This window comes from Canis lupus, chromosome 10 (genome assembly GCF_011100685.1).
Source record: "Canis lupus familiaris isolate Mischka breed German Shepherd chromosome 10, alternate assembly UU_Cfam_GSD_1.0, whole genome shotgun sequence".
Lineage (NCBI taxonomy): Eukaryota > Metazoa > Chordata > Mammalia > Carnivora > Canidae > Canis > Canis lupus.
In genome coordinates, this window is record NC_049231.1 from 58,206,881 (window position 1) to 58,231,803 (window position 24,923).

General features: G+C 46.8%; 1 protein-coding gene across 12 annotated transcripts in view; it reads left to right on the plus strand.

Moving 5' to 3' along the window:
* Positions 1–551: 551 nt before the first annotated feature.
* The window catches only part of CCDC85A (coiled-coil domain containing 85A), a 193,760-nt gene continuing 169,388 nt past the window's right edge, over positions 552–24,923 (plus strand). For 7 of the 12 annotated variants that reach the window (XM_038551304.1, XM_038551305.1, XM_038551307.1 and 4 more), the window contains exons 1-2: positions 552–852; positions 7,944–8,907. In XM_038551304.1, the coding sequence (XP_038407232.1) occupies positions 589–852; positions 7,944–8,907 (1,228 nt within the window). In that variant the 5' untranslated portion in view covers positions 552–588. Of the gene's footprint in view, positions 853–7,943; positions 8,912–10,593; positions 13,734–24,923 lie in introns of those variants that run through there. The other 5 variants (XR_005366004.1, XR_005366006.1, XR_005366005.1 and 2 more) reach the window with 2 other exon arrangements.

Below are 24,923 nucleotides of genomic sequence, written 5' to 3' on the forward strand. Positions count from 1 at the left end.
TCCGCGGCGGGATAGCGGGGAGCGCGCCCCGGAGCCGCGGAGCCCCCCGGCGGCAGCGGCGCCCGGCCCTTGCGGGAGGTGGGCCGGCTGCGGGCGGCCCCGGCTGCAGGCTCCTCCTCCTGCCGGCCCGGCCTGCGCCCCTCCGCCCTCCTCCCCTCCGCGGCGCGGCGCGGCTCTGCACAAGCCCCGGCTTCGCGGGCCCGGAGGCGGCGGCGGCGGCGGCGGCGGCGGGGGGAGGAGCGCACCGGGGCCGTAGCTCGCCCAGCAGCGCAGGGAGGCCGGGGCTGCCTCCGGGCCGGGGGGTGCGCGCGCGGGCGTGGGCGGGGCGACGGTCTCGCGGCGGAGCGGAGCGGAGGGCAGCGGCCCCGGGGCGCGGCCCCCGGGCGCCCCGCACCATGGACTTGCGCCGAGTTGGGACGCGCCTGGGCGGCGGCGCGCGGGGACGGCGAGGTAGGACGGCGGCCCCGCGCGACCCCTGCCGCCCCGACCCAGCGGCCGCCGGGCGGTGCCGCTGACTCGCCGGAGCGCCCAGACCCGCCGGAGCCCTCGCCTCTGCCTCCCCCGCGCACCTGCCGCCGCGCCCAGACCATGTCCAAGGCGGCCGGAGGGGCGGCGGCGGCGGCGGAAAGTTGCCCCCCGGCCCCGGGCGGCCCGTCCACCGCCGCCGCCGCCGCGGAGGACCTGTCCAAAGTGTCGGACGAGGAGCTGCTGCAGTGGAGCAAGGAGGAGCTGATCCGCAGCCTGCGGCGCGCCGAGGCCGAGAAGGTGAGCGCGATGCTGGACCACAGCAACCTCATCCGCGAGGTCAACCGCCGCCTGCAGCTGCACCTCGGCGAGATCCGCGGGCTCAAGGTGAGCGCGGGCGCGGGGCGGTGGGCCCCCCCCCCAGGTGATCCTCCCGGGCAGCTCCCCGCCCCCCCCAGGTGATCCTCCCGGGCAGCCCCCCGCCCCCCCCCAGGTGATCCTCCCGGGCAGCCCCCCGCCTCCCCCCACAGGTGATCCTCCCGGGCAGCTCCCCGCCCCCCCCAGGTGATCCTCCCGGGCTGCCCCCCGCCCCCCCCCAGGTGATCCTCCCGGGCAGCTCCCCGCCCCCCCCAGGTGATCCTCCCGGGCAGCTCCCCGCCCCCCCCAGGTGATCCTCCCGGGCAGCCCCCCGCCCCCCCCCAGGTGATCCTCCCGGGCAGCTCCCCGCCCCCCCCAGGTGATCCTCCCGGGCTGCCCCCCGCCCCCCCAGGTGATCCTCCCGGGCAGCCCCCCGCCCCCCCCCACAGGTGATCCTCCCGGGCAGCCCCCCGCCCCCCCCAGGTGATCCTCCCGGGCAGCCCCCGCCCCCCGCGCCCCAGCCCGGCCCTTGGGAAACTTTTCCGAACTTCGGCAGCGGTCGGTCCCCTTCCCGGCGGGGCGCGCCCGCGGGGCTCTCGCTCGGGACCTGCGGTGGCGGGAGGAGCGGGCGCCGCGGACGCCGAGTCGGGACGGAGCCGACGCGCGGGCCGGGACCTCTGTTCTCCTCGGAGCTCCGGGGAAGCCGCGGCTGGGGGCCGGGTCACGGGCAGGGGCGGGGGCGCGGAGGAGCCAGTGCAGGGGGCAGCGGGTGCTCTGCAGCCCCGGCGGGGAGGGGGCGCCCGCGGAGAGGAGCTTGAGCTCGGCCTTAACGGTGCCCACCTGCTCCTCCGCTCTCCTCCTCCACGGGTCAGATGGCGGCATCTGGGGTTCCTTGACCCCCCTTGCCCGTTCACCTCCAGTTTGATTATAATGTCCCCAGGCGTTGATGGGGGGGGGCGAGGGGGTTTGAAAGGTACAGCCCCAAGTGTCAGCCAGGGGTGCGTGCTTTTTAAATCAGCCTTCCCTCTTTGCTATTATAAAAATTCAAAAAAAAAAAAAAAAAAGAAGAAGAAGACCAGCAAAACCCATCAACTTCTTTCCTCCCCGGAGGCCCTGCGAGGGACGGCGGGGTGCCTGCCCGCGGGGCTGGAGGAGCCCGGCCCGGCCCCGCCCCGCCTGCGCGCCCCGCACACTTCCTCCCCTCGCTGCGCACGCTGCTGCCTGCCGCTATTCCTTCCTCTCATTGTTCTGCTTTTGTTTATAGGAAGCCAGACACAAACGAAAACACTGCAGGGACTTCAGGGAGCGAATTCCTGCAGGCACATGCTGTTCTTGTGCCCTTGCACTCCCACCCCGCATCTCAGGCTGTAGACACTTTCTTAGGGCTCCAGCTCTGGGATTTGGGGGCAAAGAGGTGCGGAGGGGCGGAAGGCTAGATGCTCACCTGGGGGTTGGGCCCGATGCAAGTGGAGATGGCCTTCCCGGGGCCCCAACTCACTGTCATATAGTTCCTAGAGTGGGTGCAGTTAGGCAGATCCCACAGTCAGGAAAATCCCAAGGCTTACACTCTCCTTTCCTTTAATTCATTACTAATGGAGTATTTATTAAGTACCAGACTCATGGGGAGTTAGAGGCAGGCTGGTGTAGTGGGAAGATCATTTCAGAGGTGGTTTTGCATCTAGAATCCTCACTCGCCAGGAGGGTGAGCTTGGGTAATTAATTTATCAGAACCTCATTTTAGTCATCAATAGAATGCAAATGATAATAACCATCTCCTCGGGGGTCGCGACAGTGCTTTATGATAATGTAGGGGAAGCTTTAATCCTGGACTTGACTACAAAACAATGGTAGATACAGTCATCAGGAGAGGCCGGGTGAATGTAGGGGCGTGCATCTCCGGGGTTGGGTTTCTTAGGTAAAGCTGGACAAAGCTATGTGGTTCATAACCTTCCAATTTAATCTTCCATGGTTTGAACTATAATGTAGCTTGGAAGAGTTTTTAATTAGGTAATTAATCAGTTTCCCAAGGATTTTAATAGTATGGAGCATTGACATCGTAGTTCAGAAATACTTGCAGGTTCTCTTGGGTTAAGTGGATTGCTTGTGTGTGTGTGTGTGTGTGTGTGTGTGTGGAGGGGGGCGCTGGGTGAGTGGTGGGGGAGCCTAATCTTCAATCTAGTAGCTTCATTTAGAGAAATACCTATGAGGCCAGCTAAGGGCAGTTTCACCCCAAGTAGGAGGGTCTCCTGGTGGTCGAGATTCATGACCTGACGTCAAAAGACTTCCCTGTCCACCTCCTTAACAAGTTTGGCAAGGTGAGGCTGGTTACTTTCTGATGCAGCCTCTACTCCTCCCTTCCCTGGCCAGTTACATCAGAGCCTCCAGGGCCTGGGGCCCAGCCCTGAGGGGTTGTGGTAAAGCCCTGCTGAGACGCCAGCCTTCTCCCTCCTATTCATCATCCTCGCTCAGAACATCCCTGGACACTAATGATCCATTAATGTGGTCGACTGAATAAATGATCTGTGCACTTATTTATTTTGGCTTAACTAGAAGGAAGGATTTTTTGGTTTTGTTTTTGGCTCTGATGGTTTGGGAGTCCCAGTTGAGGATGGTAAATTTAGGGTACTTCAGGCCACAACGCTTCTCTTTTTTATGTTCCTTTCTGTGATCTGCTTTTGAAATTGCATCTAAGTATTTTCAAGGCTACCAGGTGGTACTGCAGCTAGAGAGACGGGGAGATGGGAGCTAAGTTTTTCCTTTGAGGGGCCTGTGACTGGATCCAAGCACTGGCCGACTTGTCAGTGTTTCAGCATTTCAAGGGTAGGGCAGGGTGGGGCGGCGCGGAGATAAAGGATTTGGAGTCTGACAATTTGGGCAGCGTGGGCAAGCTGTGAACCTCTCTGAGCCTCAGTGTTCTCATCTGCTAAGCGGGGATGCTAATTCCACAAGAGGTTTGATGAGGATTAAATGCTATGTAGATGAGGTTAAATAGCTTTCTCAAGGTCACACAGATATCGGATGTTGAAAATGGGCTTTTCTTTCAGCTAGTTGGCATTCTCTGGTTAGAACGTGTGATCCTGCAAGGGGTGGAGAAAGGGGATTCTGGTTCTGATGTTGTAAGGAGTTGGAGTCTGAGAACCATGTCTGTGCACTGCTGAGCATATAGCAATGCTCAGGTTGCTCTGACCTGGGATTTCAGGGGCCAGGGGGCAGATTTGGGGGGAACTGAATCTATAGATTTCTTATGCATCACATTAATGTTCCTCTCTGCTCCCCAACACACCAATCCTCTTCCGCCCTGCAATGAAGAAAAATAGCCAACTGGAACAATTCTTTAACCACAGATACAGTTCTCTAGAGTCTCACGTATGAAGTTTTGAGAGGCATGCAATGAGGTGGGTTTAACCTTTTAAAAGTCCACTTCAGACAGATGGATAACATCTGGTGGCCAGTGGCAATGTTAAAGGGACACTTACTGTTTTGAAAAGGAAACCCGCATCTTAATGTGGAAGGTTTGAGGAAGCTGGATTATAAGGTTATTATCAAATCGGTTGCTTAGCTGTTCCACAGAAGGGAAAGGAAATAGCTCAGAATTGTATCCCTAAGAATATTATTTACTCTTGGAAGAAGGCGTGATAAAGAAAGCTAAATAGGCCATTACCTCTTTTTTTTTTTTTTTTTTTTTGCCATTACCTCTTCTACCTCAACTGGAATTCTGGGAAGTACACATGCTTCACTCCATTTGGAAAGGCATTAGCTACGTGAGGCCCGAGGTAGCACAACTCCTATTTATTTCCCAGTTCTGGAGAAATCAGGAAAAGCTGTGGGATGGTCAAAAGGAAGTATTTTCAGATGGAAGTTCATTTAGTTGGAGAAGAACATGACTTGAACTTTCTATGAAGTACCAGGATTAAACTAAATGTAAGAATAATTTTTGAAGCTTAGAAAGATTAATTTTTTTTTTAGTGTTATTTTCTCAGAGTATCCCCACCTTCTGATTTCCCTTAAAAGCATCAATGTCAACAGATCATCTACTCTCTTGTGACAGACTCCTACCTAGCAGAGGCTTACTGAGACTACAATATGACATTGTTTTTCCTCCGGAGCCAGAGCCACATCCTGTTTTGGCCACAGGCCTAGGGCTTCATAAACTCATACTGTTTACTGTACACAAGGCACCATGCCAGGCGCATCAGTTTACACAAAGAAAGACTTTAGAATGGACTCTGCCCCCACCCCCCAGAGGCTAAGGTAGCTACATTTGGAAAAAAAAAAAAATGCCCAATGAATGCTTACAGGCATTAAGTGGTGAGTGGCAAAGTTACTTCATTCATTCATTTGTGCTTGTCTCTGCTGCATGCCAGCCGCTGTTCCAGCGTTAGGGGAGGCTTCTCAGAGGAATCTCTCCTCTTCGGTGAGTTCATATAGGGAAGAGGACAGTATTTTTTAGTTGGGAAGCTAGATATAGGCGGGAGGTGTTTGGAGATGGCCAGGCCTGAGATCAGAAAGTGGCAATGAGAAGGAAGAGGTGGGCATCAGAAACAAACAGAATAGTCGGATGCCAAGAGTTAGAATTGGAGTTAAAACCACGCTGTGCGAGATCTTCTTTCTCAGGCCTTGAAAATGACTCCCACGTTAGGCCCAAGACTGTCAGAGGGTGCAGGGTGTGGTTGGCAGATGTTATATATTTATTTTCTCACTAGTATCAGACAAAGTGTTGGAAGGAATCTGAGTTTAAGGGGATTAAGTCTCCTCTGAGTGCCTCTAGTTCTCTGTTGGAAGACTAGAGGTTTTCTGGCTTCATAATGCAAAGGAAAATCTTAGGTAGCAGCTCTATAATACCACCCCCTGGCTCATCCCTACCAAACCAAGGTGCTTCTAGAAATGATCCCTTTACTATCTGTGTGACTGGAGAGTAAAGGGAGACTTCACAATGCATTTTCAAAGTTCCTTGGTTCAGGTGTCGACAGTGGGGGTGCTGTGTTCTGGACACGTATAGGTGGACAGAAGAGATGAGGTCACCATTCTTATGACTAGAGTCTGGTGAGTTCTAATAGCCACATTCAAACATATGTGATTGCAATAAGGGCCACAGAGGGAAAGTGAAAGGGATAATGGTCGAGCATATGAGGCAACCTCCTTTGCTTATATTTTTAAGGATTTTACCTATTTGAGAGAGACAGAGTGAGAGGGAGCAGGAGCTGGGGGAGAGGGAGAGGGAGAAGCAGACTCCCCGCTGAGCAGGGAGCCCGATGCAGGACTTGACTGCACGGACCTGGGATCATGATGTGAGCCGGAGGCAGGTGCTTAACCGACCGAGCCACCCAGGTGCCCCGCGGTGATCTGCTTAAGATAGAGGGTAGTGGTCAGGGACGGCTTCTGTGGGGATGTGACTATGAAGTGAGGCCTTTAGGTTGTTAGGGGAATGCATTCCAAGAGAAAGAGTGGAAGGACTTGTTCCTTGGGCCTTGAAACCAGGCCAGTGTCGGTGGGGCTCAGTTGGGGGTGGGGGATAGGTCCCGCCCTTTCACGGCTGTCCTCTGTGCAACCCGCTCTCCTCTGCCTCCACCTGGATCAGCCTGGTGGCCTCCTCGCTGATCTCTCCTGACTTCCACCTTTGCCTGGTCTCCTTTTCTTCTATCCCCTCCTCCGGTTTGTTTTCCACACAGAACTAGGGTGCTTCTTTATAAAAGGAACCTGTTGTGTCACTCCTCTATCCTCAGCTCACCAACAATCCAAAGTCCCTCCGTGGCTGCCAGGGCCCAGCATTAGCCAGCCCTGCCACCCACCCTGTTGGGTCTCATCTGTCCCAGCTCTGTTCTCCTTGCTCGCTGTGCTTCAGGCACCCTGGCCTCACCACCACGTCAGCCATGTTGGTCTCAGGGCAAATACCTGCCCTTCTCTCTGCCTGGGATCATCTTCCCTCAAACGTTTGCTCCTTCATTTCATCCAGGTCTTTGTTCCAATATTCTCTTCAGTGAGGTGCCTTCTCTTAAAAAATAGTTTTCTTTAATCTCCTTTAGTTTCCTTCCCAGCACTTTTCATGGCACGGCATTGTGCTCTATACTTACCTTATGCCAGTTTTTCCCGCCAGAATGAAAGCCAGAGGGTGTCAGGGTGTTTGCTGTGTCCCCTGACACCTGCCTGGCACCTGGGCTGGTGCCTGGCACATCGTAGATGCTTACTAAGTGGTTGTGAATGAATGAGTGGACCGCTGGTCATGCGGGAGAAATGGGCCAGGTTAAGAGGATTGGGGGTCTGGGGAGACTTGAAGGATTTTGCACTTTGTCCTAAGGGCAGGGAGGTTCTTTTAAGGAAGGTAAGCATGGGAGCGACAAGATGACATAAATCTCAGAGGTGGGGTTCAGAAGACCCGTTTGACTCAGAAGTGAAAGGGGAGGGAGAAGGAGAAGCCAGACATAACCACAGGCTCTTAGAAAGAGCAGCAGGATGGGCGGAGGTGGCATTTGCTGAGGGGAGCAGTTTGGGGGGGCGGCTTTGGAAATCCCGCAAGAGCTTGGTGTTGCTTGTGTTTCCTGTGGGAAGCCCAGGAGATGCTCAGGGGGGACAGCCAGTGGGGCTTAGACGCGCGGGACGGGAACGCCACTAGAGGGCAATTGTGCTGGTCCCCCGTGGGATCCGGGCTGTTCCTCTCGTGTCAAGGGCTGAACACCCGGCAGTGCTTGTGTTTGTGCTGGTGAAAGCTTGTCGCCTCAGAGTCGGAAGCATTTCTCAGATCCCAAGCAGCCAGTGTCTCCCTGGAAGGTGGGGCAGGGATCCTTGGTTTTTATTGGTTTCTTGTTAAGTAACCGGCTGCTCCCTAGATACTGGCGGGGTGGCCTTGGGAAGGCCAGCTTTGAGGTCCAGTTCCCCCTCTGTAAAAGAACCATAATAATCATTATCCCCCCAATATTTTGTGAAAATTCGATCATACAGGTAAGCACCAGACAGGGAGCATAACCAGTGCCCACGATTGTTGTTTTAATGCCAGTCATCAGCTTCTCCCCTCCTCTCAGCTTCTCACCCGCCCCCTCGCATCCCACAGAGTCCACCAGTTCCAGCCTCCCTGCCAGGAGGTCTGAGCCTGATGATGCCTCAACTGTGCACCTCCCTCTTTTCAGGACATCAACCAGAAACTCCAGGAGGACAACCAGGAGCTGAGGGACCTCTGCTGTTTCCTGGATGATGACCGGCAGAAAGGCAAGAGGGTGTCCCGGGAGTGGCAGAGACTGGGCCGCTACACGGCCGGGGTGATGCACAAGGAAGTGGCCTTATACCTGCAGAAGCTGAAGGAGCTGGAGGTGAAGCAGGAGGAGGTGGTGAAGGAGAACATGGAGCTCAAGGAGCTCTGCGTGCTGCTGGACGAGGAGAAGGGCGCGGGCTGCGCGGGCAGCCGCTGCTCCATCGACAGCCAGGCCAGCCTGTGCCAGCTGACGGCCTCCACGGCGCCCTACGTGCGGGACGTGGGCGACGGCAGCAGCACCTCCAGCACGGGCAGCACCGACAGCCCCGACCACCACAAGCACCACGCGAGCGGGGGCAGCCCGGAGCACCTGCAGAAGCCCCGGGCCGAGGGCAGCCCGGAGCACCCCAAGCACAGGAGCACCAGCCCCGAGCATCTCCCGAAACCCAGGGCCTCCGGGACCCCGGATCACCCAAAAGCGCTCAAAGGACCCAGCCCCGAGCACCACAAACCCTTGTGCAAGGGCAGCCCCGAACAGCAAAGGCACCCGCACCCCGGGAGCAGCCCCGAAACGCTGCCCAAGCACGTGCTGAGCGGGAGCCCAGAGCACTTTCAGAAGCACAGGCCGGGGGGCAGCCCCGAACACGCCAGGCACAGTGGGGGGAGCCCCGAGCACCTGCAGAAACACGCCCTCGGTGGGAGCCTGGAGCATCTCCCCAGAGCCAGGGGCACCAGCCCTGAGCACCTCAAACAGCATTACGGGGGGAGCCCTGATCACAAACTCGTGGGCGGAGGAGGCGGCGGCAGTGGCAGCGGCGGAGGCAGCAGGGAGGGCACCCTCCGAAGGCAGGCGCAGGAGGACGCGTCACCCCATCACCGGAGTGTCTACAGTGGCATGAACGGTGGGTCAGTACGTGCTGGGGAACCGCTTTGGCTGGGGCGACGCTAGAGAGTCATGAACCGTGGAGGGCTTTCCAGCCACGGTAGGAAGCGCAGGTGCTGCCTAGGGAGTGGGTTGGGGACCCGAGCCAGCATTTGCTTCCGAGGCTCCCTGTGTTTCTTCGCCTCGATTGGTTTTAGTTTATACAGTTCTCAGTCAAGTAAGCCCGGCGAAGACGGGGGATGAGGAGTCAGGGGAAGGAGAGAAACAAGAATTCAGGGCGAGGTGTGTGGGTATGGAGAATAAAAGAGAACCCAGCTAAGGTTTTCTGGTCTTGAACTGGAGTATTTTCCTAGCTGTGTACAGTTTCCCACTGGGGTTCTCAAGCAACGGCTGACCAAAAGGTTTTTTGAATCCGGTTCACAGCTTATGTGCATAAAGAAAGGAATATTTATTATGAGAAACCGTAACACTGGAAAGAAATACGGTGTCCCTCAGCAGGCTTGATGCCGCGTTGCCTGAATGCCTGTACATAGGCCTGACTTTTACCTTGATTTTGTCCACGTGTTGGGGGAACTTCCCTTTGCAGGAGAAACACATCAAATGATTTCCTTCCATACTCTTTCAAAACCCACCACCCTCTCCCTGACTCCCTTACACATACTTTGAAGAGCATGCCCTTTTACACTGCGAGCCAGCCTCCCCGAGTTGTGTAAATGTTCCTCCTGAAAATGTACAGATGTGTTCAGACACTCCTTTGGCTTCTAGAGTGTAGTAACATCCACTGCGTTTGCTGGGACAGCTCTAAACCTGACCCTGAGCCTTTTGGAAGGAGTTAAATTTTCTGCATCTTGGTTTAAAACCATTTTGAATACCAAAGAGGGAAAAAAATCATCTCTTAAAACAAAGAAAACCCCCTCCCAATCCTTTGATGTTACTTATGGTTGAGTTAGAACTAACGTGTTTGGTTTTATAAACTGTAGGGGGTTTTCATCCAAAATACCTGAGGTTTTCTGCTTTATTGAAAGCTGCTGCCGAGTCTGTGCAGTCGGCTCTGAGCAGTGGTGGAGGCGGCCAGTGTGAGCAGTGAGTGACACGAAGGGGTAAATTGTCAATATTGTACCTGGGGATTTACCTGTTGGATCCCATTTCATCCTAATCCTTTTCTCCTGATGCTGAAAATTGACTCCTGAAGCTTGGCTTCTAATACATCCAAAGTTCTTTTATGTGCAGATGGAATTGGAAAGGATGGGGAAGATGGGATGCTGCTGCTTTTTGGGTTGGGTTGGGAAGTGGAGGCCGGGAGAAGCAAAGTCAAGTGTGTGCAGAGGCCCCCTGGCTGGCTGGCTGGGGCCCTTCCTACGTTAATTGCACCCTCACTCCCTCTTTCCAGGACTGGCCCAGAAGCCGCCCTGATTGCTGTGGGCAGCCTTGGGTGTGCTCTTCTCATGAGAGATGAAAGTCATTTAAAAAGATATTTTAGTTATGTTACCCTGATGAGGTGAGCCGTTAGCCGTGAAGCTGGTCTTCAGGAGGTTAATGGGTTACCCGGAAAGTCGAGTAATGACTTTCCGATTTCTCAATTTCTTTTTAATTGAACATGTATATTTGTGCACTATTTTAGGGAAACTTTGTATCTTGAACCCCCCAAAAAAATTTACTTAGGGGGCAGGTAGTTCATTTATGAAACAATTCTTTTCTTTCCCAGAGTGCTCTTTGAAAAAAAGAACGCCTCAAGTTTGATCAACACATGATTAACTGATGAGAAAAGATTTCAAGTGCAATTTTTAAGCAATACCTTGCATAAAAGTATATTTCTGGATGAGGATGACATTACATCATGGCTTATTATTGCCTGCATTCAGATAAGCTTATTGATTGAGCAAATGATTTTTAAAATGTAACCATTTTATTTGGCTAAAATTTCTGTATAACAGATGCATCATTTAGAGTGACATTGTATTTTATTCTTATGTTTACTTCAGGTTTTCTCATTCTTAAGTGACAAATCTGCTGACAGTTGATATCCTCACCAAAGTATATTTGTAGTACATTTGCATTGCATTTTTATTCAATAATTCATTGGAAAATGAAGTGGCACAAAGAGGTGTGTGTGGATCATCAGCCTGTAAACTTGGGCGCTGGTAGCCTGCATGTATCCTGCCGTTACAAATTAATTTTTGATATGGTTGCTAAGACATGACTTTTCATATTTTTAATCCCCCCACACTTCGGTTGAATTGTTGGCCTAGAAACAAGTGAGAACCAGTAGCAAGATAAATCCCAAATTGCAGATTCATTGAGTCATTTATAGATTCATTCTGTTTGGAGTTTGTGTGAGATAATGAATGTTTTGGATGAACACTTGCACGTTTTTGAATGAAGAAAAAGTAGGTGAAAGCAGGTGGAAGTAAGTCTGCATTATGGCAGAATGAAATGGAAAAGAAACACATATGGGCATAATATTGTCTTACTTGTAACGTTCCTTCCAAAAAGACACATGTACCCCCTGAGGGAACATCAGTGAAAACAATTACTGTTTTAGTTGGTTGTGCCTTGGACATCCTTAAGTCTTGGTACAAACTCAGTGGAGGAAGTAGTTGATGAACTGCGTATCTAAGAGTTTCCTTTGGTTAAAACAGTTGGCTTAATTTCCAACTGGATACAAAGGTGAATGTGGGGTACTTTTCCTTTCTTAAAAATAGCTAAGACTCATGTAAATGAGTAGCTGATTGAAGAACAGCATAAAGCAAAGACAAAACAGAAAAACAACCCCTCCAGATTGAACAACATGCTCATGAATTCATTTACTTTTTTTTTTTTAGAAGTTATTATTCAACTGTTTTTTTTAATTTGCAGAGAATTCCATGTGCAAAGAGGAAGTAGATTCAACACCCTTACATCTAGACATTATCTGTTGTTTATCGACCTTTTGAAAAAGTTGCCTAATTATCCTGGTCGGTCTCGTTTACTTAGTGGTCTTAGAGCATGTCCCAGTGACCAGTAGCTTCACGCTGTCCTTCCACAGCACCCTAGCCAATGAGAGCACCCATGAGGAAACTATGGGTTTGTGTCAGGCAGGGTCCATTTAGAACTACGTTCGGCCTTGCTGGATGGAGTGTCAGGGTTGTGTGTGTTCAGCTTCCTCCTGAAAGCTTCTTAGGGCTTCCTTCTTTTGTGAGGGATCTCTAGAAAGAGCAAGTTGTTTCTCCTACCACTTCTTTCTCTAGAGCAGGGCTTCTCGACAGTGGCACGACCAGGTAATTCTTTGTCGTAACGGGTTGCCTTATGCATTTTAGGAGGTTTGGCAACATTCTGGGCTCTGAGCAACTTCCAGTTTGTGATCATTAAAGATGTCTCCAGACGTTTCCAAATGGTCCCAGGGGGGTAGGGGAATGGCTAGAATTGCCCCTGATTCAAAACCACTGCTTCAGAGAGAGCAGTGTTTTTCAACCTGGCTGCAGATTAAAATCACTGTGGTAGCTTTGAAAAAATGACCAATGCCTGGGCCCCACTTGCAGATACACATTGAATTGGTCTGGCCCTGTGTACGTTGCAGAAAAGAGCTCCTCGGTGATTCTAATGCTCAGACCAGGTGAAAACCACTCCCTGGGTGAGTGCATGTTGTATAAGATGGGTGGACGTGTGTGTGGAGTGGTGAGGAACTCAAGCGTCTTGGGAAGATGAAAGTTAACATCCTTCCTTCCATTGTTGAATTCCAAGACTGAGAAGGACTGGCACCAGCAGGTACTATGGAACTTCAACCCTTGACCCCAGACCAAGGTCCTCAGATAAACACCTTTGGGGTACGTGTTGAAAATTTGAGTTTTTGGTGGATGGGATTTTTAGGTGAACTTGGGGGAAACTCTGGCATATGAGTAGATAAGAGCTACTTGTTCAAGGCTTCACATCCAGACTGAAAGAAGCACATGGATTTCTAACCCATTTATAGTGGATGCCGATGGTGCATGTAGATCAAGTAACGCCTGCGATGCTAATGAATGTTTCCCACTGAGAATACTGCGTTTCACATCTCCCACCTCATAAGTTTTACTCTGAGTTTTTGGCTTTCTCCTTATTCTCTGTTGAGGTTATTAATGAGTGAACGAAAAACGCTGATAACACAAAATGACCTTGTCTACGAGGGGTAAGATAACCTGCGAGTGGAAGAGCCCAGCAGGAATTCTCTGAAGCAAGGTTGTCTGTAAATTAAGTAGTGGTGCACTATAGCATGAGTAATTGCTCTCATAAATCTTTTATTTTGCTTAGAAAAAATCGGAACATCATTTATGAATGATTTTGGACAATAGGAATTAAATGTCTCCTGGGAGAAAAATTCTAAGTTACAGAATACCAGAACTGATTTAAATTGAGGACCTCAGAGTGTTGTTTTCTATTGTGTGAACTGACATGTAGCTGGTAAAAGAAGTAGATGATGCTTTTTGATCCTTAAGCTTCAGTATGGCAATCTGGTAGTTTTAAACATGCTTCGATAGGACATCAGTTTAAGAAGGTCTGAAAAATAGAACCAATTATCATACCATACTTGTGTATGCAAAGCATAGTGCATTTTTCATGAGAATACATTTTGATTTAATGACAGAGCTTAATACTGGAAATACAGATTAAGAAATTTCTAAATATTTTAAGAGGCAAGCTATTATTGGAAAACCTAGATGGCTTAGAAAGGTATTTTCTGGTAGAATTTAAGGTTTTCAACTCTACTTGCAATAAGAAAGCTATAAAAATTCCTTTAAATTTAGGGGACCATTTTCTTCTTTCCAAAGGAGATGATCTGTATCTACAATCTATATGTGTGTATGTATATATTTTTGTTAATAAATAAATTTGTACCTGAACAATATCAGACATTCAGTTTGATTCTATTTGGTCAAACCAGATACATCCAGCATCCACTCATGGAAGCCAGTTGATGCTGCGAAGTCCAGAATCCCTTTCACCTGATTGCGGTCATGTTCTTTAGACCCAACTGAAGTCCATTAAATGTTTGTATTTTTGGCTCGTTGCCAGAAGATGTAACAGAAAAAAAAAATCATTTAATTAGTGATGCATTTATCCTCTTAACAGAAATAATTTAAAACCAAGCAGGAGAAAGTGCAAAGTTACGGTGAGTATTCCATTTGATGGACACCTTTTCAGAAGTGTCAAATGAGTACAAATACAGTGATCTGCCATAAGGCTATACATTCACTCACGGTGATGATAGATTATTCTTGGAGGCAGTGGTGTAGGCATCAGTCAAGCTCCACTGGTCAGAAAAAAGAATGTGAAGATGAACTTTGCCAAAGCTTTAAAAATAGCGATAATAAAATTTTACTTGTGTAGTATCATTGGGCCAGTGTATGCTTGATGGAATAAGTTTTCCATACAAATTTATGACCTTAGGCTCTAAAACTTTGTAAATTGTAGCCACGTCGGATGCTTATAGGCCTCCTTTGCCCCTATGGTAGATAGAATCGTGAGTCCCTTACATCAGCTGGCCCCACATGGCTATTCTTTCTTCATGTTTACTTTCAAATAATAGGTTTGCAGTCACTTCAAGTAGCAGTATGCCAACAGCAGTATTCCTTGCTGCCCTCAGCAAGCCTGACTTTAACTTATTTTCTTTCTCATTGCTGTTTCTAAATTCTGTTTCTAATGCCTGGTCATATTTTGGGAAAGTAGATAATCACACTGATTAGAATTGTTTTTTAAATAGGAATGAATGACGTTAAAGTGTCCTTCTGGCAGTAAGATGCATGAGCTATAGTGCATGGTCCATGTGTCCTGCATTGGTACATACTTTGGCTTTTCAAGGTTCCTCTTGGCTTATTTTCTGGGTAGTGACTATACTTAAGGGAACTCAGATATTTCTGTAATATAAGAAATACTTGCTTTTTGGATACTTGAGCACAACCAAGTTGCCTTTAATGCTATTTTAGTACATAACGTTCATGGGACATATTGTGTACTTCTGAAAAATTATTTTAGATTTGATTCCAGGAAATATTAAGAATACTTTATATTCTGAATATTTAAGAAGTTAAGAATGTCTCATGTTGTAAAATGAGCTGATTTTCAAGAATCTAGGAAATTTTGAGATTCAGTATCAAGAGCAGACTATGGGACACTGGAGGATCCAGGCATGAAATCTCAACTCTAATTTATAAAAGTCTCTAGTCCACAGGAGAATGAAGTTCAGGTTATTGCTGCCCCTGACATAAATGACCTCATCTTTAGAGTGCTGTTCAAGAGTTTGCAATAAAAAGAGTGGCTGCTCTTTCTGAGACGGAGCATCTTTAAGCAGAAGAGGTGTTAGAGAAAGTGGCAGAAAAATAGCAGGTTGCATTATCACCCTTCTGCAGGCAATACTGGTTTGTCTTCCTTAAGATAAAAGACCATAACTGGCTCTTCACACATGGCTGGATGGTGGTCATTTACAGTTTTCACCTAACAGAGAGTTGTGAATTATAGAGTTTCCATACCTGAGTCCTTATGGAAAGGTGCAGAAGGACTTGAGATATGGTCTTGGACATGGATTGGAATGAGGCACACATTTAATTACCAGATGAATGAAAACTCCAATAATATTTTAGTGTTTTTTTGTTTTTTTGTTTTTTTTTCCCTTCAGATTCTTATGTAGGCCTTTGGTAGGCTTTTTGTAAGACAGGGTATGTTAGAGAGAAAGGTTGGGTTTGGTGATTTCTCAGACTGTTTTAGTTATTTGTATTCTGTGCACATACCCACATCATATTTAGTATTCTTGTATGTGTACTTAATAGAACATTAAATGTATTGAATTTCAGTCTATTGAATGACTTTTTTTTTATACCTCTTTCATTTTTCAGCTACATAAAAGTGGTGAATCTTTACATTTTAAAATCTTGCAAACAAAACATATAGAGCGCTGCTTCTGGCTGCTGATATAGTTGAGGGATAGAATGTTTTGGTTAACTTTTGGCCACAGACTCCAAGGTCTCGGATGCTTCTTCGGTGAGATGGCTTTTCTAGTCCAGTGTGTTCATCTCTGCACTAAATTCATAAATTTGTCTTCTAGTCTTTTTTTTTTTTTCCTTTTTAAAGGAAATGGAAAGGTCTTCTCATTTTCCATCCAATTTTTTAAAAAATATTTTTAAAAAGTTTATTTGAGAGAGTGTGAGAGAGCATGAGCATGAGCAGGGCAAAAGGGCAGAGGGAGAAGCCGGCTCAGATCCCAGGACCCTGGCCATGACCTGAGCTGAAGGCAGATGCGTAACCTACTGAGCCCACCCAGGTGCCCCCTTCCTTCCAATTATTAAGGGGTCTTTTGGGTTTTAGAAGATATTCCTAATCTAGGCTGTGAATAGCTACAGCTTCCTGAGTGTCTGTAATTACTAGTTGGCTCAATATCGATGAGAAGCATGAATTGCATGTGGGGACATGGTATGTATGTGTGCTTACTAGTAGAAAAACCTAATTAGTGATGAATATTTACATGCAAATATATGCACACATATATGCATAGGTGTATGTTTTAATTCAATTGAGAATGAGTTTTTTAATGCTGATGAATAGAAAGAAATTGGGACACTGTGGTTGTATTTAGTTCAGGAAGTCAGAGAATCCTAGAACTTAAATCTGTAAAGTACTCTGTATTTTATCAGTTTAACTTTCCCATTTTCTGAAGGAGAAAATTGACTTCCAGAGAAGTTCAAAGAATTCTCCAAGGCCAATTGCCAGTTAGCAGAAGGCTAAAATCAAGCTGATTCACAGGGCACAAAATTTGTCTTATAAGGAAGACCTTTAATCTTACAGACTTTGAGGCCGCTTGAAGTAGGGGTAATGTTAATTATGAAGATCCTAAATGGAAGAGAGAACTGTTCTTCCTCCAGTCCTGTTGGATAATCCTGAAAACCAGAGTCCTGCAATGATAAGAATGAGACCAGGTGAATGCCAGTAGAAACTGGCTTAGAAGACCTGATGGTCTAGCAGGAGAGCTCATATCTGTTGCCTGGGAACCTCTGATTAGGCCAGATGGGGTACATGGTTCACAGCTCAATGGTCAGCTCCTGAAATGCAGTCTTAGAAGGAATAGCCTCAGGCTAAAACCTTCCTGCCCTTTTTCCTCCTACGTGGACTCTTCCTCACTTCAAGGCCATATTCCTTCCACATAAATATTCTTGGGATGATGGACTGACCTTAGTCCTGTCCTCACACATCCACTTGCGTTCACTGCCAAAATGTTGGGTGTCTGGAGAAGTGTCAGCTCCTGGACTGCAAGAAACAGAAGGGAGAGAGACCAGGAGCAAGAGGATGGGCCAGATGGCAACACCAACTGCTCTCAAGGAGTTGTGTTTTTTAATAACTCAGCTTGCTGCAAACAAAACTAATTAAGCCAGTTATTCTGATTTATGCTACTATAGGCAGAAGTAGAGTACACTTACATTACACTTTTGATGGCATTTAAAAGGTCAGAATATCTGAGTTGCAGATTCCTGTTCGAAGCAGCCTGGTCTGTTGAACCACTCTTGAGAATTCAAATTAACCATGCTCATTAATTCAGCATCTCTTCTCTTTCCCTAGACAGCAAGTGCCAGTTCACCCAAACAGAATAATAAGACCCTGAAAGGCAAGTTATTAGTCTTATCTGCAGATGATGGATTAGATGCAGCTCCCAGGAAAGTGAGCCAAGAGTCAACTTAGAGTAAGAAAGTACGAGCTAGCAGACAAAGGCGGTGTGAGGGGATGAGGCCATGAAGAATTTCAGAGGGTCTGTTTGGCAGTGGACGTCCTTAACAGGCACCTGTCTTACACTCATAGGTAGGCCTCTTGCTGATTATAAGAACCCACCAGAATTGTCCTGGTCGTGAAGCCGTGGTGGTGGAGGCGGCGGCGGCAGCAGCGGTGGTGGGGAGCTAGCTGAATTTAGATGCATATTTTACATGTGAGGGTACTTTGGAAGAGAGTACACTTAGCATTATGATCAATTAGAGGTCTAGAAATAAACATTATCCAGGTGGTTTGCCATGAATAGCTCCCCCGGCATAGTGACATTCATGAGAAACCGTTTGGCACCATCAAGCTTTTCAAAATTTGTGGAAGAACAGGCTCAAAAATTATTTTTATAGTGTCCCTTTAACATTAAACTGAAGACCAGTACTTCAGTCCTTCTTACCTTAACACTATGTGCCACGTGGTTTTCACCCCAGTCTCTTTGGCTTTCCCTGTGTGTTCTCAAAATTGCCCACTTTGAGGTTTTTTGGCCTACCACAGAAATCTGTCTTTATTGGAAACCTTGTTCTCACCAGAGTCTATACAGCCAGGTATACAAAAAACATTCATTTTAAAAAGAGCTAGGCCTGTTACTATTGAACCTATTCACAAAGCTTATTTGGTTATTTTTATACTTGTAGGTATCTATTGAATTTCATATATTAAAGTAATATGTAAATAACCATCCTTAAATTGGCATGTGGCATTTAAACTTTATTTAAAGCCTTAAAGCAGTGAAACAACTTTATAAACCTCCTTTAGCCAAGTTCTATTTTAATTGGAGTAGAAATGATAGGTCTTTTAAGATGTATTTAAAGATCCTTAAAAATAAAATAATGAGTCAAAAAAAAACAAAACCCACCAAACTAGTGTGATGCACTAACTCCTTAAAAGGCATCAAGAGACAGGAAAAGATGCTCAACATCCCTCATCAGGCAACTGCAAATCAAAAAGACAAGAAAGCACAAGTGTTGGCAAGGATGTGGGAGTAAAGGAACCCTCGTGCACCGTTGGTGGGAATATAAATTGGTGCAGCCGCTGTGGAAAACATTTGGAAATAGAGTCAGACTAAGAAAGACAAATCTGATATAATTTCATATGTGGAATCTAAAACAAAACCAATGAATAAACAAAAACTAGAATCCAGATCTGTAATACAGAGAACAAAGTGATGGTTGCCAGAAGGAAGGGGGGAGTATGGGGGGATTGGGAGAATGGGTGAGGAGGAGTAGGGGATCCCGGCTTCTGGCTGTGGAGTGAATAAACCTCAGGAATAAAAGGTAGAGCCTAGGGAATGCAGTCCGCGGGACTGGAATAGAGCCTGGTTGTACGGTGACAGCCTTGCTGGCGGTGAGCGTGGCCTAATGAATGGAGAAGTTGGATCACTATGTTGTACCCCTGAAACTGGGGTTAACTTAACAATGTGTGTCAACTATACTTGAGTTTTTGTTTTGTTTTGTTTTGTTTTGTTTTTTTTCAAAAAAGTGGTGAAGAGTCTGTTACATAAATACATTCCTGGAGAAGATGCTCCTAAAGTTGTTCACGTGGAGCCCCCCAGCTTGTTGGAGTCCCCACAAATTCAATATAAATAATTTAAAAAATTAAATAAATGCATCCTGGCACAATTGCCCAGCTGGTGATGTGGATCTGTGGGATTGACTTTGCTTCTTTCTTGCTATGTGACCTTTAGCACACCACCACCTTTTGTGGGCAAAATAATTTCTCCCTCGAGTAAGGGGCTCCGGATAGGGAATTGTTAAGTCCATAGTCCCAGAATTTAAGTTTTCCAGATATAAAGGACCTAAAAATAAACTTGGAAGTGCCAGCTTTTTACTTGTGTTAGGCGTGCACTATAAAATCATAATCCTCATCTAACACTATCATTTCATAGAAGATCATTTGGATATTTAATGCAGGAAAACATATTTACTAAAGGTCAGTCTTTCTCCCTAAAGAGATAGCTGGCAATGTTGTAGTGCTGCAACTCTGTTGAACATTTTTTTGGAATAATGTGTAGCCCAGAGTTCAGATTCAACAATGCAATACCAGGTACATTTCCAGTGTCCACTACACTCGGGGTACTTTATCGCTGCCATCATAGGAAATCTGGTTTCTCCCTGGTACGTTTGTTGATAAACAGAATTCTCAGAGTTAATTCAGTTTCCCTTAAGCACAGTCCGTGTGACTCAGTGGAAGCCAGGATTCACAATCCACATATTGCTACCAGATTTTTGCCCACTTTCGCCCCAGGACAGAGCCTCCTATGGCTCTGGCCAGCTTAGATTGGGGGTTCCTCTCTCTGCTGTCCCACCGTCATCTTCCAGTGTTTGTGCTGCTGGGGCTGGGCTCCTACCCGAGAACAGTAAGGTTGGTATCCCAGGGGGGCTTCTGTGCTGAGGAGACTTCACTGTGCGTGGCCCAACATGAGGACCATCGAGCTAAATGTGCTCTGTGCACCATTCATTGTGCTTGATGGGGACCTCGTTAGGATTGCAGGAGTCCTCCTAATAATGATAGGGTGGCCCTTTTGAAGGCCCTTTTGAAGTGGCCACACTGGTGAGTCTGAATACCTTGTTGGTGCGCAAGGAGCTAGAGAGGCTCTAGTGGAGGTGACTTGGGATTTGTACAGTTCTGAAGTCAGCCTGATGTCTGGTTTCTTGTGCTTGGACACATGTCAGAGGGCAGACTGCAAACGCACTGGCCATGTATGAAATATGTGCATTCTGTTTGGACACTTCCAGGTTTTTGCACGTTGCTTAGTGGAACGATGCTCTGGAAAATCAGAATGACTGTAGACTGGAGTTTTCTCAAGTTTCTTTGCCATTTTTTTTTTAAGATTTTATTTATTTATGAGAGACAGAGAGGCAGAGACGTAGGCAGAGGGAGAAGCAGGCTCCAGGCAGGGAGCCTGATGTGGGACTTGATCCGGCGTCTCCAGGATCACACCCTGGGCTGAAGGCAGACGCTCAACCACTGAGCCACCCAGGCGTCCCTTCTTTGCCATCCTTGCACCACATGGGGAAGTATGGCTATCACCTAGAGTTTAGGAGAGTAAACCAATGACGAGTCCATGGCACTAGGCTCTTCATATGATGATGATGTGTCTCCTCTAACTAGATATCAGTGGCCTTTTTCTGAAACCTTTGGACAGGATGAAGACCTTTTCTCCTTTCTTCATTTTAATCCTATTACTTTACAGCTGTGTAGGAACTCGTTTGGAGTCAGGCTCTTGAATGAAATCGGGAGGGTAACATTAAGTGAGAGGAAGGGCAAAAATCTAAGCAATCTCGTTGTAAATCATTGCCTTGACTCATCAGGCAGCTACAAGTTCTCAACACCGCCAGGGATAATAGAGATTTATTACAACAAATTAAAGGCTAATCGGAGTGTGTCCTGTGATAAACAACATAGTAAAACAAACATAAATGACAGTAAGGGGAAGCATGAGTTGATAAAAGACTCCTAAGTGTGGGTGGTGGTAGAAGACCAAATTCTGTTCGTGGCTCACTTTGTGTATTTCTGCACTGTTCCATGTGTGGATGGGAGATTATTGGGAATAATGCATAAATGTTGGGCCAACAACTATTAGGTGTTTCGTGTGGGTGCAGCATGGAGATAGATACTGCATGAGGTAGAGCAAAGCGAGCCACAGCCCCCTTCGCACTCAGAGTTGATGGTCTGACACACCCGTGGGAGGATGGAAGTAACAGTCAAGGTGCATGATTAAGAACCAAACAGAATGAACTCCTGGTGCCATGGGTCTTTGTGGGCCTGGGATGTGGCTCATGGGCTCCAGGCCAGGGTTGGCCGCTTATGGAAGTGTGTTGTAAGCTTGAGTCCTGGGGAGTGCCTGGATCTGGGTAAGCTGGCACGAGGGGTGGGGATGTCTGGGAGAACTGAGCAAACAGCATTGGAGAAATGATGAGTAGATCTGTGCTGGTGTCTTTGCTAGATTGCGGTAGATCCTTTTAGAAACTAAGTAGGGGCTAGGCAAAGTGTTAAACGTTGTGCGTGGGTGCTTCCTACTAACAGGGTTTGTGTCCAAATGGGGAGAAACGTAAAATGTTCTCCATTCTCTAGACGTTGTAATTAAACCAAGTGGGCCTGGAAAGCGGAGTTTCTTAAGCAATAAAAAATGAAACAAAACTCTTGTTGGGATTTTATAACTCAGTTTAATGCTAATAGTTTTTTTTTATTCCTTTTCTTAAGTGTTCTTGGGCTAAGCAGTTGTACAATGGTCAGGGCTTCAGGGCTCTATAGACTCAGATTTATGCCACCATGTAAACCTCTTCCATTATTTTATTCTTTCTAGCACAGGTTCTGCTGCATGACCACTTCTTTTTAGTGGAGGAGTTTTACAGTGAGGGTTATCAGTTAAGAAAATCCATCCTCTGACTGCAATCTTCTGAGTCAGTAATGAAGATGTTATAAGATTTGGGGGAAAATATGGCCTAGTTGCCTGGAAGGCAGAAAGATAGCGCTAAGTAAAAATCAATGAACTGATTCTGTTAAAACAATAAAGAAAGAAAAATAATCTTGAAACCTGTTGACCCTCTGGTAAGTCTAGATAGGAAAATTAACCTACTTTAGCCTTTATAGTTCATTCATTTTGATGTTTCGCCACTTTAGTATTTTGACCTCATTTTAGCCTGTGGTGTTGGATGTTAAATCTCAGATCATTTTCAGACTTTGCTCCATTGAGCCCTCGTGGGTCCGTGGTGCCTCTTTGGAAACAGGTTGAAGTGAGTGAAGGGGAATAGGCTGGTTCACCCCCTCGCCCCAACCACTGTACCCCTCGGCTGGGGCAACCCTATATTCACCTGGTTTGTTCACACTTCTGCTTAAGCTTTTACTTGAACAGATTTGACTTTACAAAGTTTGAAAACCTTTGGTCCAAGCCAGAGACCCCAAAAGCCAATATTTTGGACACACCAGCCAGATTTCTGGACCAGTGAATGGATGGTCCCTGATAATACCGTTTTTAGATTCTTCTTGTCACTGAATGTGCATACTTGGTCACATCTGTAGGGGTATGTATGTTATAAAAACACACAATGAAGTTAACTTATAGGCATGGGGATTTTCTTTTTCAGAGATAGACATCCACGTTGGCATATCTTCGAAAACTTTGACCTTAGGTTCTTGTCCTTAGTCTTCACTATGTGTTCTTTATTCTGTGGTGCCTTCTGGGGCTGGAGAGGAAACAGAATATAAATTCTGTAAAGGAAACCAAACTGTTGCTAACCTCTACCTGTAACTGCTAAGGTGCTGATAATTTTTAATTTTTTTTAAGGAAGTAACAAAATTTGCTCCATAAATGTAACAATATTTATCCTTGATCCACCAAGTATCTAGTTGTCTCCTGTTGCACCTTCCCTTTTCCTTTCTTTGCTATGGAACTGTCTGGGCAGACTGTCTATTTTAATAGCTTAATTAGATAAATGTGAGCTTTGTTGTGACCTCAGTGAGGTTCCTTGAATTGGCTGTCTGCCTCAATTCTGAGTTCTTACAGGAAGGTTTACTTATTTAAGAGCTAGTTCTGTGGGTTTTTTAAAAAAATATTTATTTATTTTAGAGAGTGAGTGTGTGCATGTGTGTGCGTGTGCATGCACCCACGTGGGGGGAAGGGCAGAGAACCCTCAAGCAGACTGCCCACTGAGCAGGGGCCACTGTAGGGCTCCATCCCAGGACCCTGAGATCATGACCTGAGCCGAAATCAAGAGTTGGATGCTTAATCAACTGAGCCACTCAGGTACCCCAAGAGCTAGTGTTTAAGAGTATTCAGCATACTGAATTTCGTTAGCTCAGAAAAAATAAAATTGCTAATTTTATCTGTAAAATGAAATTTGGTTCTGGTTCTCTCCCCTCCATTTTACACACACACATACGTATGCCTAACCTTCTCCCAACACCTACTTGAACTCACTGAAGATCCAGCTTCACTGTAGCAGTGAAGGTGTGGGGAGCATGGGGTGTATGAGACAGCAGCACAGGATCCTTTACTTCCCTGCAGTCACAGTTCCTGGACTCTGAGGTTAATGTAAATCAAGAAAAGCCTGGTTTACTGAGTAGAATCTTAGAATTTGGGGAGCACATGGTTAAGCACTTGCCATGAGGTCAAGCGACGTTCTTGAGCTCAGCTTGATTCAAACTTTCATCATGATTTTATAGGCTTCCAGATGACAAGCAAGCTTTCACATTGTTCTCCTCCAGGCTCACCCAGAATGTGATAAAAGTGATGTGGAGGAGAAGGGAACGTATTAGGACAGCTGGCAGCGTTGGCTCTTAGCCTGCAGGATGTTTCCTCCCATCTACTTGTAAACTCTTGGCGCTTCGTGGTCTTCAGCATCCACTACTAAATATTGGAAAAACCAGAATTCCTTGGGTACCCCATATCAATCTAAAAAATCCCCCATTTATAATCCAGACAGGAGACAGCAGGCATTCTTCACCTGTTTCGAGGACTTTCTTGTACATGGGAGTCTAAGGTCTAATGCAGGCAGAAAGGAAAGGAAGAAATCTTTTGGCCATGGTGGCCAAGTCTGGGCCCTTCTGAGCTATCCTTCTCTGAAGGCCTCCTGACCAGATCACAGAGCGGTGGTGGATTTGACTTTGCTATCTGAGTTCATGTTTAAGTCATCTTTAATATTCAGTCTTGATAGGATAATTATATCCTAGCTCATTTGTACAGATGGCTGTGGTACAGTGATTTCACACAAAGTAAATAGAATGCTAATTTGTTGAATGCAACCTATTTGAAAGTAAATATTCTTGCTGAGTCTCATGTGACTTCTTTTCTCTGCTTCTTATAAAGAAAATTAAAACAGACAAATAAAACCCTAGTCACTTACAAGATTAATTTAGGCCTGGGTGGTACTTTGTAAAAACTACAAAGATGCAAATAGGAGTCTGTTCTTTTCTTTCTTTTGGAACTAAATGCTGGCCTGGATACAAGACTTCCTACTAAGTAGTTTAAATGAGAATGGCCTTTTTGGGTTGTTTGATACTTTTATTTTGGGCAAAGGTTTTAATCTAGAGTGAACTGTAATGAACTGGCTGGTCCCCAACAGGTACAGAAACTTGGGAGAATTGGTCATTTCTATTCTAGAGACTTACCAACTGACATTAGTTTTTAGACTTAAGTGAACCTACATTAGGTTGTGGTTGTGGTTTTTGGAGATGCCAGAATGCAGTGTAAGGAAGGGTTAGACAAGTCTGTTGAAATGGTTATTTATCCATTCATTTATACGTTTATTTTTTATTGAGCTACTATTGCCTACTAGGCTC